Here is a 16516-nt window from a genome sequence, read left to right on the forward strand (position 1 = left end):
AAAGAAGGCTGATCAGGTAGCCTGAGAAAAGCTGAAAGGGCAGAAAGGTAGCCCTTGATAGTGCCCAGAGCAGAGCCCTGCTGGGCAAGAGAAAGAAGGAAGAGAAGAACCTCAGAAAGAGGGGCAGCAAGAGGATCCACAGCCTTTGCTGTGCACCATGCCACAAATCTGTTCCACCTGCAGGCGTATACCGACTTTGTGGAGGGACGCCTGGCTGCCAGAATGACGTTACAGACTTCAGGAGGCAAGTCAAATGGCCTCAACTGTCGCCGCTCAATCTCCAGCCATGGAGGTGGAGACTGGACAGGTTCGGGTGGAGTACCGTCCCCTGCTGCTGCGACAGAAGGTCCTCCTGAAGAGGGAGACGAACCGGGGGATCGACTGACATACTGAGAAGCTCTGGATACCAGTACCTTCTCGCCCAGTCCGGAGCCACAAGGATTACTTGGGCCCGGTCGCGCTTGATCTTCTTCAGCACTCTGGGCAGAAGTGGTATAGGCGGAAAGGCGTATAACAGACCGCAACTCCACTCGTGACGAAAAGCGTCTCCGAGCGAGTGCCGCCTTGGAAATTCCAACGCGCAGAACTGATGACATTGCGCGTTCTCTTCGGTGGCGAATAGATCTAACCAAGGCTCTCCCCATTGCTGAAAGAGGCCTTGCGCCACGTCCGAGTTCAGACGCCATTCGTGATCCATCATGCACCGACGGCTGAGCTCGTCCGCCCTGGCGTTCAGAGAACCTGCCAGGTGTTGAGCCACCAGGGTCACGCCCTGGCGTTCCAGCCACTGCCAGAGGCGCAGAGCCTCCTGGCAAAGGGTCCACGACCCCACCCCGCCCTGTTGGATGCAGTACCACATGGCGGTGGTGTTGTCCGTGAACACCTGCACTACACTCCCCCGGACAGAGGGGAGGAATGCCTTCAGTGCTAGATGAATCGCCCGCAACTTCAACAGGTTGATGTGGAGCCGGGCCTCCGCCGGAGACCAGAGGCCTCTGATCTCCGCCTCTCCCATGTGGCCTCCCCAGCCCTGGAGGGACGCGTCCGTCACAACTACGTGCTCCGGTTGGGGAAGGGAGAGGGATCTGCCGCTGACCCAATCGCGGTCCGTGAGCCACCACTGCAGCTGTCTCGCAGTGCCCTCCGAGATCAGGACGTGGTCGGACAGATTGCCCTGATGCTGGGCCCACTGAAACTTCAGGTCCCACTGCAGAGCCCGCATCCCCCACCTGGCGTGATGCACCAGAAGGATGCAGGAGGCCATCAGCCCCAGAAGCCGCAGCGTCAACCTGACCGAGATCCGGGATAACGGCTGAAAGATGGGAATCAGAGCCTGAATATCCCGGACCCGCTGTTCGGGTGGATAAACCCGAAACTGCGCCGAGTCCAGAACCGCTCCGATGAAGAGGAGCTTCTGAGAGGGGCACAGTTGTGACTTTGGCACATTGATGGAGAACCCCAGCTGGTGCAGGAGATACGCCGTAGTCTGGAGGTGGCTGACGACTGTCTGGGGCGAGCCCGCCTTCAACAGCCAGTCGTCAAGGTAGGGGAAGACAAACCCCTAACCTGCGCAGATGAGCTGCGACCACCGCCATCACCTTTGTGAACACCCCTGGGGCGCTGGTAAGGCCGAAGGGGAGCACGGTAAGCTGAAAGTGCTCGTGGCCAACCGTAAACCGCAGGTAGCGCCGGTGGGCCGGCAGGACGGGGATGTGGAAATAAGCGTCCTGCAAGTCCAACGCTACCATCCAGTCTCCTGGGTCCAGGGCAGCTAAGACCTGAGCCAGTGTCAGCATCTTGAAATTCTCCTTTCGGAGGAAGCCGTTGACGTTCCGTAGATCCAAGATAGGGCGTAGGCCCCCTTTGCCCTTCTTGGGTACCAGAAAGTAGTGGGAGTAGCAACCACACCCTACTTCTGGCCCAGGAACGCGCTCGATGGCCGCCTTGGCCAAGAGGGCCGTAACTTCCTCCTGCAGAAGTCGCAAGTGATCCCCCGATACAGGGTGGTTCTGCGGTGGCATGGCTGGAGGAGTCGCCTCGAAGGGGAGGGAGTAGCCCCTTCGGACGATCTGCAGCACCCACCTGTCCGAAGTGACAGTGCGCCAGTGGAGGTGGTGACGGCGAACCCTGCCCCCCACTGGCGTCACATGGGCCTGAAAGCACGGACTAGGAGGGTTTTGAGGCGGATGCTGCGGGGGAAGGTGTGGACTGACCTCGCCTTTGACCCCTACCGCCTGGACGGCGGTTACCACGGCCGCCACCGCGTTGGGTATTGCCCTGCGGAGCATGGCTAGCGGCAAGTGTGGGTGTACCCCTTCCGTGGCCACGAAAGGAGTGATAAGCAGCCGATTGCTGACGCGGGGCCGAGAGGCCCAAGGACTTGGCCGTAGCCCTGGAGTCCTTAAAGCGCTCGAGCGCATGGTCTGCTTTGTCGCCAAAGAGGCGACGGCCATCGAACGGCATGTCCATGAGTTTGTTCTGGACATCTGCCGAAAAGTTGGCGGACCTCAGCCAGGCGTGGCGTCTGACCGCCACCGACGTTGCCATCGCTCTGCCTAGCGAGTCGGTGGTATCCAGCCCACACCTAATGGAATACTTGGCTGCGTCCCGGCCCTCCACAAGGGCTTGGCCGAGTTTGGCCCGTACCTCCAACGGGCACTCTGGCAGCACATCCGCGACCGTATCCCACAGAGAGTGGGTGTAGCGGCCCAAGAGGCATGCGGTGTTGGAAGACCGCAGACCCAGACTAAGGGATGAGAATATCTTCTTTCCATACTGCTCATACCTCTTGGATTCCCTGTCCGGCGGGGCGGACGCGAATGCGGTCTGGGAATTAGAGGCCTGGATGACCAGACTCTCGGGGGTGGGGTGGGTGGACAGGAAACATGGGTCGCCCGGGGCTGGGCGGTGGCGTCTGGCCACGTTCCTATCTACGGGCGAACCCGTAGCGGGCTTGGACCAAGTGCCCAGAAGAACGTCGGTCAAGGCCTCATTAAAGGGCAGCAGAGGCTCAGCCGAGCTTGACTGCGGTTTAAGGACCTCAGTGAGGAGATTAGTCCTCACAGCCGCGACGGGGAGCTCAAGGCCCAAGGCCTTGGCAGCCCTCATCAGCACCACACTGTAGGTTGCCCCCTCCTCCGAAGCCATGGTAAGAGGGGAGACAAAACCAGTGTCTGGAGAAGTGTCCAGGCCACTGGCTTCCCCAAGGTCTCCTGTCCAGTCCTCTTGAGACTGACACTCCCTGGTCAGAGGGTCCTCAGACCCCTCCCAGTCCTCTTCATCACCCATCTCCTGAAACTCAGGGTTCTCAGCCAATGGGGCCTGTTCATAAAAGTAAAATTCACCAAACGACGTCTGGAGCGGCGCCCATCGGACCGTCCCGACGGCTGAACAGGAACGAAGGTGGAACCGGGGACGGCGCCGACCGAAGACGGTGCCGGAGGCGACACCTGAGGGTCCGACGCCGGGAAGGTCGTAAGATCCACCGGCGACGAACCAGATCACGAAGGGCGTCCTGCGGCGCCGGGCCCGAAGGCGCCGGAACAACTGAACCCCTCGGCGCCGGGCCCGAAGGCGCAGGCGTCGTCGGGATAGTGGGGACCTGCGGCGCCGGGCCCGAAGGCTTCGGCGGCGTCGGGGCCGAAGCACCCGACAGCGTCGGGGCCGGAGCCGCCGACCCGCTAGGGGCCCCAGACGGGTCCGCTGGGCCCCGAAGCGGCGCGGAGCCCGTCGGAAGAGAGAGTTTCCTCATGGCCATGAGGAAGCGCTCGATCTCCTCTTGCGACGCGTTCAGCCCAGGGACCGGAGGGTGTGGAGCTGCACGCGGCGCCCGCGACTCCGACGGAGCCGCGTGGGTGGTGTCACCCGAACCCCCGGCCGCATCGCGCGAGCGTCAGGGGGAGTCCGAAGAGCGATGACGCCGCTTGGACTTCTTGTGCCTCTTACCTGACGACGACTTCGACCCGGAGGAGTGCGGCCTACTCTCGTAGCTGTGGTGGCTCCGAGCCCGCGACCTGTCCCTCGACCTCCCATGGGATCGGGACCTCTCAGGGCGCGGGACCGACTGCCGGAGTTCGAGGCGCCTGCGGGACCGCTCCCGCCTGGCTTTCGAAGAGACGGCCCGGCAGTCGGAGCAGGCCTTGTCGTCGTGGTCGACGCCTAGACAAGACAAACACACTCGGTGAGGATCCGTGACCGACATCAGGCGCTCGCAATCGTCACAGTGCTTGAAGCCGGGCATCCCTACGGAACCGTTCGGAGTCGAGAAACTTCGAAAACAATCAAAAGTGATCAAAAAAGTTAGTCAAAAATTGACTAGGGTTACTGCTTTTTCCGGGTCTGCGCTTGCTGGCGCGGAAAAAAGAAGAACTGACGGCAGCACGCGGAGGCGGCGTCTAAGTACTCCGACGATGTCATCACGGCGCCCACGACGCCGGACGCAGAGCCGCAGACGACGCCTACCGACGCGCAAGGGTACTGCTACGCAAAAGTTTCCGGATCCAGTCTGACGCCTGGGGATATTCTAAGGTAAGGAATCTAATACTAACGTGTCTCTTTCAGATGTAGAAATAGTAGTCACTGGTGAGGAGACAGCAGAGCTTTTACTCACGGTTTTCTTAGAGGAATCGTTGGTGGCTGAGGCTCCAGAGACAGAATGTTGAGATCTCTGTGAAGAGCCTGAAGTGGAGTGGGAGGTATTCGCATGTTTTCTCCCCTCACTGGTCTTATCCTCTTGAGACCTCGCCCTCTTGCTAGAGGTAGAGGCTCCGTCATCATCATCCATGGAAGAGGATTTTAGCCACAAAAGGACTCTGGCCTCCCTATCCCTTAAGGTCTTAGAAGGGAAGGTGCGGTAGATCTTACAATTTTTTGCCTCATGTTTGGGATAAAGGCAATAAATACAGTCCTTGAGCTGGTCATCAACATGGACCCTCTTCTTCTCGCAGGTCCTGCAAGGTCTAAACAAGGCCTTCTTGTCAGACATCCTGAAGCTCTGAGGAAAAAACTGAGTCAAGACTCCGGGAGACTCCCTTCCACACGACGTGCAGTGATAATCTGAGGAGAACTGGCTCTGCAGAGAAGGTTCTAGAGGGTGCTGTAAGCTGATTGGTTGGAGCAAAGACTTTGGTCTTTTTAATATAATGAGGTAGATAGGCTACTATAATTCAGGCCTCAGGCCTTTTCTAGGGCCTACTACTACAAAGTGTTTTGGCAGTGCTTTTTATTTACCGTGGGACTCCTGCCTCGGCGACGGGGAATGATTCAGGCATGTGAATCTATGAAAGATACCCCAATACTGAATAATTGTGCGTTCTGAGATAGCCAGGTGCCACACTCCACAGGAAGTGGTCACCAGGTGGGAGGGAACCTGGTAGCTCATTGGCTACCAACCGCATCTTGCACTGGGGCATTCTCCAAGCATAAAGATATCACCCATGGCACCTCAATCTAAACTGAACTGGAAGGAGGACCAAAGGATTGCCCAGCAGGACCAGCAAAGAGAGGCTGCATTGTTGATGACCGCACCTACTGGCTAGTGAAGACCGGGACTGTGCCTGCCGTGTCCTGCTCAAGGAAAAGTCTTCTCCAGAGCCAGGCAAGGTCAAGAGACTAAGGGCCAGCCAACTGAGCTGGCAGCACAAGGACACAACAGATGAAGAAGCCTGCTGGGTCATTTTGGTAGCCCAAAGTCTTCAAGTCGCCACCACTATCGCTGTGCAGCACCAGGGACCAAAGCCTAATGTACAAAGTTACACCAAAGTGCACTGAACCCAAGAGTGCTTGGGGAGAGCTGCTGGTATCACCAGAGTATCAGGAAGGATTGGCCGGAGACCGCAACCCTGGGAGACTGGTATTCTAGTAGTAGTTCTTTTTGCCTGGTGTTTTGCTGGTTTTCTGACTTAGTTGACCTGGGACCCTGCTATTCAGGGCCCCAGGCCTACTGCTCTCTCTGTAAAATGGATTCCATGTACCTTAGGTACATATCTAAATTGGATACTGAGTCACCTTATCAGTCCCTGTACAGTGTACCTTAGGTACCCAGGGCATAGGTGTACCCAGGGCCTACCAGGGGCTGCAGCATGTATTATGCCACCCCTGGCTGGCCATCCAAATCTGACACAACTGGCTGCTTGACAGCTGGGGCAAGGTGGTGTAATCACCCTTTGCTTTAGATATAGTATACCTATATCTAACCCTAAAATGGACACACAGATCTCCTATCAGTCACTCCTATGGCAGGCCTTAACAATCCTGTCGACGGGGTTAGCATTCCACCCTTCTAGAGGGACACGACATGCCTGTAACCTATAACCCGGTTAAAAGTCAGACAGAGCCTTAGCATCCACAAAATGGATGCTGCCACCGAGACACAAGTCTGCCCTCCTGCTGCTGGGAGTCCTCCCAGAGCAGGAGATAAGGACAAAGGGTTTCCTGCCAGGGGCGGTGCCAGCACCGTCCCAGACAGGGTTTTGTGTATTGTAGGTAGGCAGGGCTTTAGAGGAAGGTGACTGCACGTGGCACCCCGGTGCTCACTGTGCATAGGCTGGCTGGAACCAGTTCCAGGGTCACTCCTGACCCTGTGCTGGGGAAAAGCCCGCCAAGGAAGTGGGTGTAACCACCCCCCTCCTAGTCCCACCCATAGGGCAGGACTTAGTCGCGTGCCAGCCCCTTTTTACAGGATAAAGGTAGAGACTGGCCCCCTTCCAAATCAGATCATCTTTGAATCCTGAAACTACTTTCTGCGAAAGGAACTCAAGACTTCTTCCTAAGATTTCTCCCTTGTGACTAAGGAGTAGTCACCCTGCATCCGCAGGCACCATCTAAGAACACTGCGGTCTGCTGTAAGTCCTTCCTCCGGAATCCGACTGCCCAGCTCGACGAGAACCGGCTTCCCTGGCACCTCTGACCTCTACCCACCTCTACAGCCCAGCTGAGAACCGTGGGTGCGACGAGACCTCAAGGGACCGGCCATCTGCAAGACTGCACGACTTCTTTCCAGCAAGCCCGCCGAGTAACCTACTGGTGAGTGCTTTGGGGTCCGAGAAGCCCCGACTCTGAGCAGCTCCAGCTCCGAAGTGCAGCCCCCCAGCATCTCCACGATCTGCGTGGGGCCCTTCTGCTTTCCGCTGCTCACCGCGTTGTTTGGCTACTAGCCCGTTGGCTTGTGGCCTTCCTGACGACGCCCGACGACATTTCTGCTGCTGGTCTGGTTGCTCCAGACTGGCCCTTGCTCCCTCCCAGAAGAGGAGCACCCTGGACCCTCCTGGTCCACTCAAGACGCCATTTTGAGTCCACCGCGTGGGCTTGAATTAGCCAAGGCTTGTTGCCCAATCCTGGGTAACTTCGACGCCAACGACTTCATCCTTCGTGGGACAGCTCGCACCTCCATCCTGGTCGCCGACAATGCCTCCTGGTCCGAGAGACTGCAGAGCCCAGCAGCGCCCACTCACCTGACTGCGGTGACTTCGCCCGGTGCCATCCTGGTGCCCACTTAATCACTGGCTAGTGATTCAAGAACTTGGTCCCCTCTGCTTTCAGGTTTTCTTCTTCCTTGATCCAGGCTTGGATCCATCGAACTTTCCTTCACTGGTCGCCTGCCAGCAACTTCCTTCTTCCAGGCTCCTGGTCCGGCAACGAGATCCCCGACGTCTTTTCAGACCTATGCAGCTGCAGCCCCTGGGCTAGGTAACTTCGGCACTCCGGTGTCCCAGCATAGCCTCACTATCCTAGGGTCAGGATCCACTGTCGTTTTCTTCCTACCAGGTCGGGTTCGCCCGTGAACACTAACTTTGTGAATTCTAGCTTCCATAGACTTTGTCCCGCATCCCGCGTGAGAGTGCACACTCTGCACCCGAGTCCCCTGGGCCTCCTAGTAGTAATCTAACGATTCCCTAGTCCAGTCCTAGCGATTCCAAAGCCTATTAGAACTGTTACTTACCTGCTAGTAATTTCGCATTCCACTTTTAAAGTATATGGTTTTTCGTGCCCCTCGGGCATTTGTGTATAACGTGCTAACTTAAGTATTTTCGTAAGAGTTTTGTTGTGTGCCTAGCACCCTGTCCTCATAAAGAGTACAGGGTTGTTGTGATTCTAATAAATACACTGTTTATTTTCATAACACTTGTGTGGTGTCCTTTCACTGGGTGTTCAAGGGGTAATGTGATGGTAAAACAGCTGGCTTAACACGCCATCTAGAGTCTTAGCCTTAGACTGCTCGTATCCATGCTACTAGGATAGCTGGTCTATAAGGTTGACTTACAACCAATCATCAATAAGGGTTGTTTGGACTGATATATAGTGATCACTAGAATAGTGAACACTGCACATCAGGCCAACTTCTCACAGTCGACGATGGGTTCCTCGTCGACGGTGTCATTGTCGGCGGCCCCGATTTTGACGTCGATAAGCTCTTCGTCGACGGGGTCTGTCATACTGCCGAAACCGTCGTCGACTAAAACACCATCGACGACGGTTTCGGCAGTATGACAGATGGGATGGGCCTACCTGCCGACGACGATGATGGGGTGGTCGTCGTCGATGCGAGGACTGACGACGCCGTCGTCGTCGTCGACACCGTCGTCGTCGTTGTGGAGACGTCGAGTGGCGTCACAGCTCTCTTTTGCGTGGAAGATGGCGCAGGCTTGGTGGATGAGTGCGCAGGCTTCTTAAAGGCGTGAGAGCCTGTCGCAGACACTGAGGAGGTTGTAGATTTTGCCTCTGAAGATTTCTTTTGCATCTTCATAGGAGGAGTGTCTGAGGGGCCAGGGGGCCCCCCCTTGGCCTCTTGAGGGAGACGTCCGAAGTCATGGAGAAGCTGCCCTCTGAGGACACCACATCGTCCCTCTGTTTCAGCCTGTCCAGCCAAATGAGAAGTCGGCCTTCTCTATCCCTCAAGGTCTTATTAGGGAAAGATCGACAGATTTTACAGTCCTTGGGGACGTGGTCCGGATAAAGGCAGTATAAGCACAGGTCGTGCTTGTCGTCCACATGGAGCCTTTTCTTCCCACATGAAGAGCAGGCCCTGAAAAGGGCTTTCTTCTGGGATCCAGACATTCCTTAAAAAAGGTAAGGAAAGACAGCACTTACTGTTAGAGAAGAGTCTGAAATATCTCAGTTGAAGAATATGAGAAGACAATCCTGATTTCAAGTGAAAAAAGTAGTTTTAGAAGATATCCTGAGGAGAGCTCAGGCTGGAGACTCCCTAGCACAACGTGCGGTAGAAAATCTGAGAGACTGAGGCTCCTGCAGGGAAGGTTCTAGAGGGAGGTGATAGCTGATTGGCTGGCTCTAAGAGTTTGGTCCTTTTTGCATAAGGACATGGATAGGCTACTAAGGTGAGGCCCTTAGGCCTATTTTTTCTTTATTTATGTCTATAGGACATTACTTTTCTATATACCGGAGGCTCCCGTCTCGACGACGGGGAATGATTCAGGCATGTGAATCTATGAAATACGCCCCTAATACTGGATAAGCTTTGGACTGCTCGACCCTCGCTATCACGGAGAATCAACTGCAGAAGGGGTGGAACTCCCAGTCACTCAGGCTCTGCAGTAGCTCAGGCCCCACAGGCCATCAGGAGTAGAAGGCCACAACCACCATGGTTGAGGCCAATATTTCCTACTGGCCCAATCGCCACCTGAAAGGGGTTCTAACACAAGGCATAAGGCATCATCGTGTAATGAGGGGGACGAAGCCAACCTCCCTCATCATCAACATCCTGGATTGCACCCTGCTTTGGCACCATATCAGTCAGAACCAAAAATATAATGGAGCCTCTCTTGATAGCTGCAACGCAATAGATGTACATGGCCACAGTCTGGCTGTATGACCAGATGCAGTTCTGTGTCCAATGTGGGTGTCCACAAGGGATCATCCTATGGTGTCAGTGGCAGAAAGTATCATGGGTCGTGGAGACAGACAGGAAATCTGTACCGGAGTCAGTACAACCCCAGTAGAGAGTACCAAGGAGACAGAATGAGCCAGGGAGGGACCCACAGATGGTAACCCAATTGAAGGCCTCTGCGGTTCCATGGGGCCCAAAGAAACCCCAGAGGGAGCCGGAAGCGCACTGAGTATTTGCAACCTGACCTCTTTGAAGGCTGTGATCTGCTGTAGAGTCTATAAAAGGCACAGGGAACTAAGGCATGTCGGTATCAGCGGATGAACCTGCTCTGAAAGGAGATGGAGTCCAACAGATGAAAGAGGGTGCACTTATCACACAACTCAAGCCAAGGACAAAAGACATAATTTAGGCTCATGACCGACATCTGCTTCCTACAGCCACAGCACACCCAAAACCGGTCATTTTTCGGCAGAGGGACATAATTCCATAGCATACTATAAAAAGAGTCTGGTAGTCGGCGAAAAAACCAAAAAAACTTGGGAAAAGAGCTATGGATCTGCCTTGAAGGGTGCGAAAAGTATGGAACTGATGTCAGTGCTTGGATGCAGTCCGCTCTATCACTTCCAGGGTGTTATGCAGCCAATAACAAACAGAGGTTTCCCTTTTCCTGGTTGTTGCAGATAGATAAGACTGATTTAGATAGTCTTACTATTTAAGTTCTATACTAGAATGTTCAGTTAATAAAATATTTTTTCATTTACATATAGGTTGTTTTTAACCGTAAAAAAGCATTGTCCTGAAGGTGTTCAAGCCAGTTCACCGAAACGCCGCGTCGACAGCCAATGTGCTTTTTTGTTTTTAACAAATTGTATTGCTTTTCACATGTTTTTTTAACTGAATGTAATGTTTGTTGTTCATGAATTGTTAACAAATGTATAATCTTGTCGGATAATTATAATAAATGTGTGAATTTTAATAGCGACTCTAGCACTTAATAATTTAATCTCTCGCCTTGTGAAGTATGTATTTTCATAACTTCAAAATTTAGCAGTGATATCGTAACAATTGTATAAATTGCATCTATTAGTTTCACTTGTAAATTTGTTATCATGTGTGGGTGCCTCATATTAATTTCACATTTAGTATAGAACTTGAATAGTAAGACTATCTACAATCAGTCTTATCTATCTACAACAACCAGGAAAAGGGAAACCTCCGTTTGTTATTTACTCTAGACCCATTCCCTTTTCGGCAATAAGGGTGTCTCCCTAATCTCTATATTGTTATGCAGCCAACGCATAGCTGCATGACACAATCTAGAGGTGCATTGTGAGCAGGGCTGCAAAAAAAGAATTCTGAACCCAGTATGCCGGAATAATTTTAAGTGAGGAATCTGCAGTTACAAGTCTCCATCATAATTAGTCTGATGCATTTTTTGGCCAATTACTATAAGAGAGAAGGTGTAGACTTATAAATAAAAAAACTTTTATGAAATGCAATTCTCATGGGCCCAAAAGTCTGATAATCTCAGGGCTGTAATTAAAATGGTTCGAATCAACACCAACCATTAACGAAATGCCTGTTGGTTGAGAAAGTCAATAACGAACATGCAACTAGATTAGAGGTTAAAGGGAACAGTTGTAAACCAATACGACATCTTTGCAAAGCTTTTAAAAATTTTTTTTTTTTTTTTTTTAAATAAGATCACCCTAGTTCAATCCGGTAAATGCTTCTACCCAATCTAAATTATAGTGGAGGGATTTCAGAAAAGGGATCAGTGCAATGGCTCACTAGCAAATCTTTCAAGAGGCTGCATCAGAGAGAATTATGCACGTTTCATACAAATGGCAAGAAAAATTACTAGACTCATTTGTTAAAACCATACTTATTAAGCTGATCCAGAAGATTGAAAATCATACTCAGAACATACGGTGTAGCACGATTTCTTCATGCCTGCTCAAGTACAATAGAACTACACTGTAGGAAGGTTGATCCCTGACTATGGTTGCCCCCAACTTTTTGCCTGGTGTTTTGCTGGTTTTCTGACTTAGTTGACCTGGGACCCTGCTATTCAGGGCCCCAGGCCTACTGCTCTCTCTGTAAAATGGATTCCATGTACCTTAGGTACATATCTAAATTGGATACTGAGTCACCTTATCAGTCCCTGTACAGTGTACCTTAGGTACCCAGGGCATAGGTGTACCCAGGGCCTACCAGGGGCTGCAGCATGTATTATGCCACCCCTGGCTGGCCATCCAAATCTGACACAACTGGCTGCTTGACAGCTGGGGCAAGGTGGTGTAATCACCCTTTGCTTTAAATATAGTATACCTATATCTAACCCTAAAATGGACACATAGATCTCCTATCAGTCACTCCTATGGCAGGCCTTAACAATCCTGAAGGCAGAGTGCTTGGAATCGTGTGAGATGGTGCTCTGGCATGAGCTGAGCCTGTCTGCGGCTTTCGGGATCCATCCCTTAGCCGTTTCCATGATATCGCATACCATATACTCTTAAGTGCATTATAATCCTCGCGGTTATGTGCCAACTCTGGTATCGCTTTATCAAAACATGTCGAGTAAGGTGTCATACGAATTGGAATACTAACCCCTCGCCAATTCTGGCGACGGGGTTAGCGTTCCACCCTTCTAGAGGGACACGACATGCCTGTAACCTATAACCCGGTTAAAAGTCAGACAGAGCCTTAGCATCCACAAAATGGATGCTGCCACCGAGACACAAGTCTGCCCTCCTGCTGCTGGGAGTCCTCCCAGAGCAGGAGATAAGGACAAAGGGTTTCCTGCCAGGGGCGGTGCCAGCACCATCCCAGACAGGGTTTTGTGTATTGTGGGTAGGCAGGGCTTTAGAGGAAGGTGACTGCAAGTGGCACCCCGGTGCTCACTGTGCATAGGCCAGCTTGAACCAGTTCCAGGGTCACTCCAGACCCTGTGCTGGGGAAAAGCCCGCCAAGGAAGTGGGTGTAACCACCCCCCTCCTAGTCCCACCCATAGGGCAGGACTTAGTCGCGTGCCAGCCCCTTTTTACAGGATAAAGGTAGAGACTGGCCCCCTTCCAAATCAGATCATCTTTGAATCCTGAAACTACTTTCTGCGAAAGGAACTCAAGACTTCTTCCTAAGATTTCTCCCTTGTGACTAAGGAGTAGTCACCCTGCATCCGCAGGCACCATCCAAGAACACTGCGGTCTGCTGTAAGTCCTTCCTCCGGAATCCGACTGCCCAGCTCGACGAGAACCGGCTTCCCTGGCACCTCTGACCTCTACCCACCTCTACAGCCCAGCTGAGAACCGTGGGTGCGACGAGACCTCAAGGGACCGGCCATCTGCAAGACTGCACGACTTCTTTCCAGCAAGCCCGCCGAGTAATCTACTGGTGAGTGCTTTGGGGTCCGAGAAGCCCCCACCCTGAGCAGCTCCAGCACCGAAGAGCAGCCCCCCTGCATCCCCATGATCTGCGTGGGGCCCTTCTGCTTTTTACTGCTCACCGCGTTGTTTGGCTACTAGCCCGCTGGCTTGTGGCCTTCCTGACGACGCCCGACGACATTTCTGCTGCTGGTCTGGTTGCTCCAGACTGGCCCTTGCTCCCTTCCAGAAGAGGAGCACCCTGGACCCTCCTGGTCCACTCAAGACGCCATTTTGAGTCCACCGCGTGGGCTTGAATTAGCCAAGGCTTGTTGCCCAATCCTGGGTAACTTCGACGCCAACGACTTCATCCTTCGTGGGACAGCTCGCACCTCCATCCTGGTCGCCGACAACGCCTCCTGGTCCGAGAGACTGCAGAGCCCAGCAGTGCCCACTCACCTGACTGCGGTGACTTCGCCCGGTGCCATCCTGGTGCCCACTTAATCACTGGCTAGTGATTCAAGAACTTGGTCCCCTCTGCTTTCAGGTTTCCTTCTTCCTTGATCCAGGCTTGGATCCATCGAACTTTTCTTCACTGGTCGCCTGCCAGCAACTTCTTCCTTCCAGGCTCCTGGTCCGGCAACGAGATCCCCGACGTCTTTTCAGACCTATGCAGCTGCAGCCCCTGGGCTAGGTAACTTCGGCACTCCGGTGTCCCAGCATAGCCTCACTATCCAAGGGTCAGGATCCACTGTCGTTTTCTCCCTACCAGGTCGGGTTCGCCCGTGAACACTAACTTTGTGAATTCTAGCTTCCATAGACTTTGTCCCGCATCCCGCGTGAGAGTGCACACTCTGCACCCGAGTCCCCTAGGCCTCCTAGTAGTAATCTAACGATTCCCTAGTCCAGTCCTAGCGATTCCAAAGCCTATTAGAACTGTTACTTACCTGCTAGTAATTCGCATTCCACTTTTAGCGTATATGGTTTTTCGTGCCCCTCGGGCATTTGTGTAACGTGCTAACTTATAAGTATTTTCGTAAGAGTTTTGTTGTGTGCTTAGCTCCCTGTCTCATAAAGAGCCAGGGTAGTCTTGTTATAAATAAATACACTGTTTATTTTCATAACAACTTGTGTGGTGTCCTTTCACTGGGTGTTCAAGGGGTAATGTGATGGTAAAACAGCTGGCTTAACACGCCCTCTAGAGACTTAGCCTTAGACTGCTCGTATCCATGCTACTAGGATAGCTGGTCTATAAGGTTGACTTACAACCAATCATCAATAAGGGTTGTTTGGACTGATATATAGTGATCACTAGAATAGTGAGCACTGCACATCAGGCCAACTTCTCACATACACTATTAAGTTCAAATGGTGTTTGAAGAGAAGATACAACTCTACAGTGGAAAACTGCAGACTAGTCCTGTACTATAGCAGTGGATCCCAACCTGTGATCCGGGGACCAAAGCCGCCTCAGGGGGTCAGCGACTACTTAGAAAATTAAATATTAACAGATTAATAAGGAGTATACAAATAAAGAATCAAAATGTACAATTGAAAATTCTAAAACCTGCTGCAACGTGAAGGAATTTTAAATTGGAGGCTAACTATTAAATCGGTATCCCCAGATTGATTTGTGGGAGAAGTGCAGATGCATGAAACAGAATATTGTATGGATGATGAGTGCCCTTGATTGAATTCAAATAGCTCCAAGCATTCTATAAATACTTTTTATGTGTTTGCGAAGTAAATAAAGTGTCATTATTTGTGTATATGTTTGATGAATGCTTTTTTCGTGTATTGTTTTGTGGTTCAAATCATCAAAAATGCTTAGGCCAGAGTCCCTGGCTTCCAGTAATGACTCAGTGGGGGGTACCAGGATTCCAATAATGATTCAGTGAGGGTCTCTGGGTTCCAGTAATGATTATGTGAGGGTCCCCAGAAGACAAAAGGTTGAGAACCACTATCCTATAGAATATTGATCCACAATCTCTACAAAATGGGCATAGGAAACTGACACAAAGACTTAAACTGAAAAATTAGTTTCCAACCCCAGTGCAAGGTGGGTAGTAGCAAACATGGCGGAAATCAGATTTTGCCCACTCTTAAAAGTATCCAGTGGACAATAAACTGGTTTTTGCAACAGGATTAAATAGGACTCTTAGTTTACATACCTCATTGGCCCCACTGAAGAGAGGCTCGCCTGTGTGCATTTCAACTAGTATACATCCAAGAGACCACATGTCAATTGCAAGGTCATAAGGCATTCCAAGTAGCACCTCTGGCGAGCGATAAAAACGGCTCTGGATATACTGATATATCTAAAAGTAAAATACAAACAAAAAGAATTAGTTTACATCAACATTTTGACAATAGTTAAGAACATGTAACATTTAGAAATGCCTTGATGAAACTATCTTCTGCTGAACAGAATTTCTTTCTCAGTATGATAAAATTATCAAGTGCTTGATCCCATTTTCTAAACTACAGTGTTTGGTAATACAAATGTTCTGCTAGGTTCAGCTAGGAAATGGAAAGAAACTGCATTCTCAGAATCTTACGTAGATATAACAGTCAATGTGCATTATTATTATTTACGATACAGGGAGGGCTTTTATAAAGTTTGCATATTTCTGTCTTTAAGCTGACCGTTTATTGCTGGTAAATTTAATTGTCCCAACTGTTTGCAGAGCCTCCTTAGACTAACAAATAAATATAGCCATCCCAACCACCTCCTGCTGGAAGGGTAATACACTGTCCATTTGGCAGTTGCTCATCAATGGAGACTCAATATACTTGCCTTAAAGGCAGGGGTCCCACAGGAGCACACATGCCCAAGAGGGGTGGTATTTTCATTGAGCCTCTCCTTGACTAGACTTGGCTGGAACTTGGAGGAGTTTAGACAGAGAGGAAAATAAATCTAAGGCCATTTTAGATTTATATAGCCCAGGTAACTTTTGACATGAGGTACCTCGCTGACGAAGCAAACGTTTCAGTCTGGTAAAACATAGGTGGAGATACTGAGGGAAGGTCTTACTCGTCAGTTTATGGATCACTAAGTTCAGTTCAGCAACATTCCAACACTACAGAACAGACTTGGGTATAAACAGTAAACTATCTGTTCTAGGAAACCACATCTGCCTGATGGACTGAGAGGGGGTCTGCTTTGCCTTGAACCCTGGATTCGGAGGGTAGCTCTAAAAGATAAAGGAATTATCCTCGTACTGGCCACACAAGGACAAATGAAGGTCCAGGACCGGACAAAAGAAGCCAGTCTGAGGTTGGTGCTGCTATTCTCAAGCCGTAAAAATTG

The 16516-nt window shown here is 51.4% G+C and overlaps 1 protein-coding gene across 2 annotated transcripts in view; it reads right to left on the bottom strand.

Annotated features, from left to right (window-relative positions):
* Window positions 1–16516, bottom strand: part of DYRK1A (dual specificity tyrosine phosphorylation regulated kinase 1A) — a 786609-nt gene that overhangs the window by 171128 nt on the left and 598965 nt on the right. For both annotated transcript variants that reach the window (XM_078656853.1, XM_078656854.1), the window contains exon 9: window positions 15378–15524. In XM_078656853.1, the coding sequence (XP_078512979.1) occupies window positions 15378–15524 (147 nt within the window). The remainder of the gene's footprint in view (window positions 1–15377; window positions 15525–16516) is intronic.

This window comes from Lissotriton helveticus, chromosome 8 (genome assembly GCF_964261635.1).
Source record: "Lissotriton helveticus chromosome 8, aLisHel1.1, whole genome shotgun sequence".
Taxonomy (NCBI): Eukaryota; Metazoa; Chordata; class Amphibia; order Caudata; family Salamandridae; genus Lissotriton; species Lissotriton helveticus.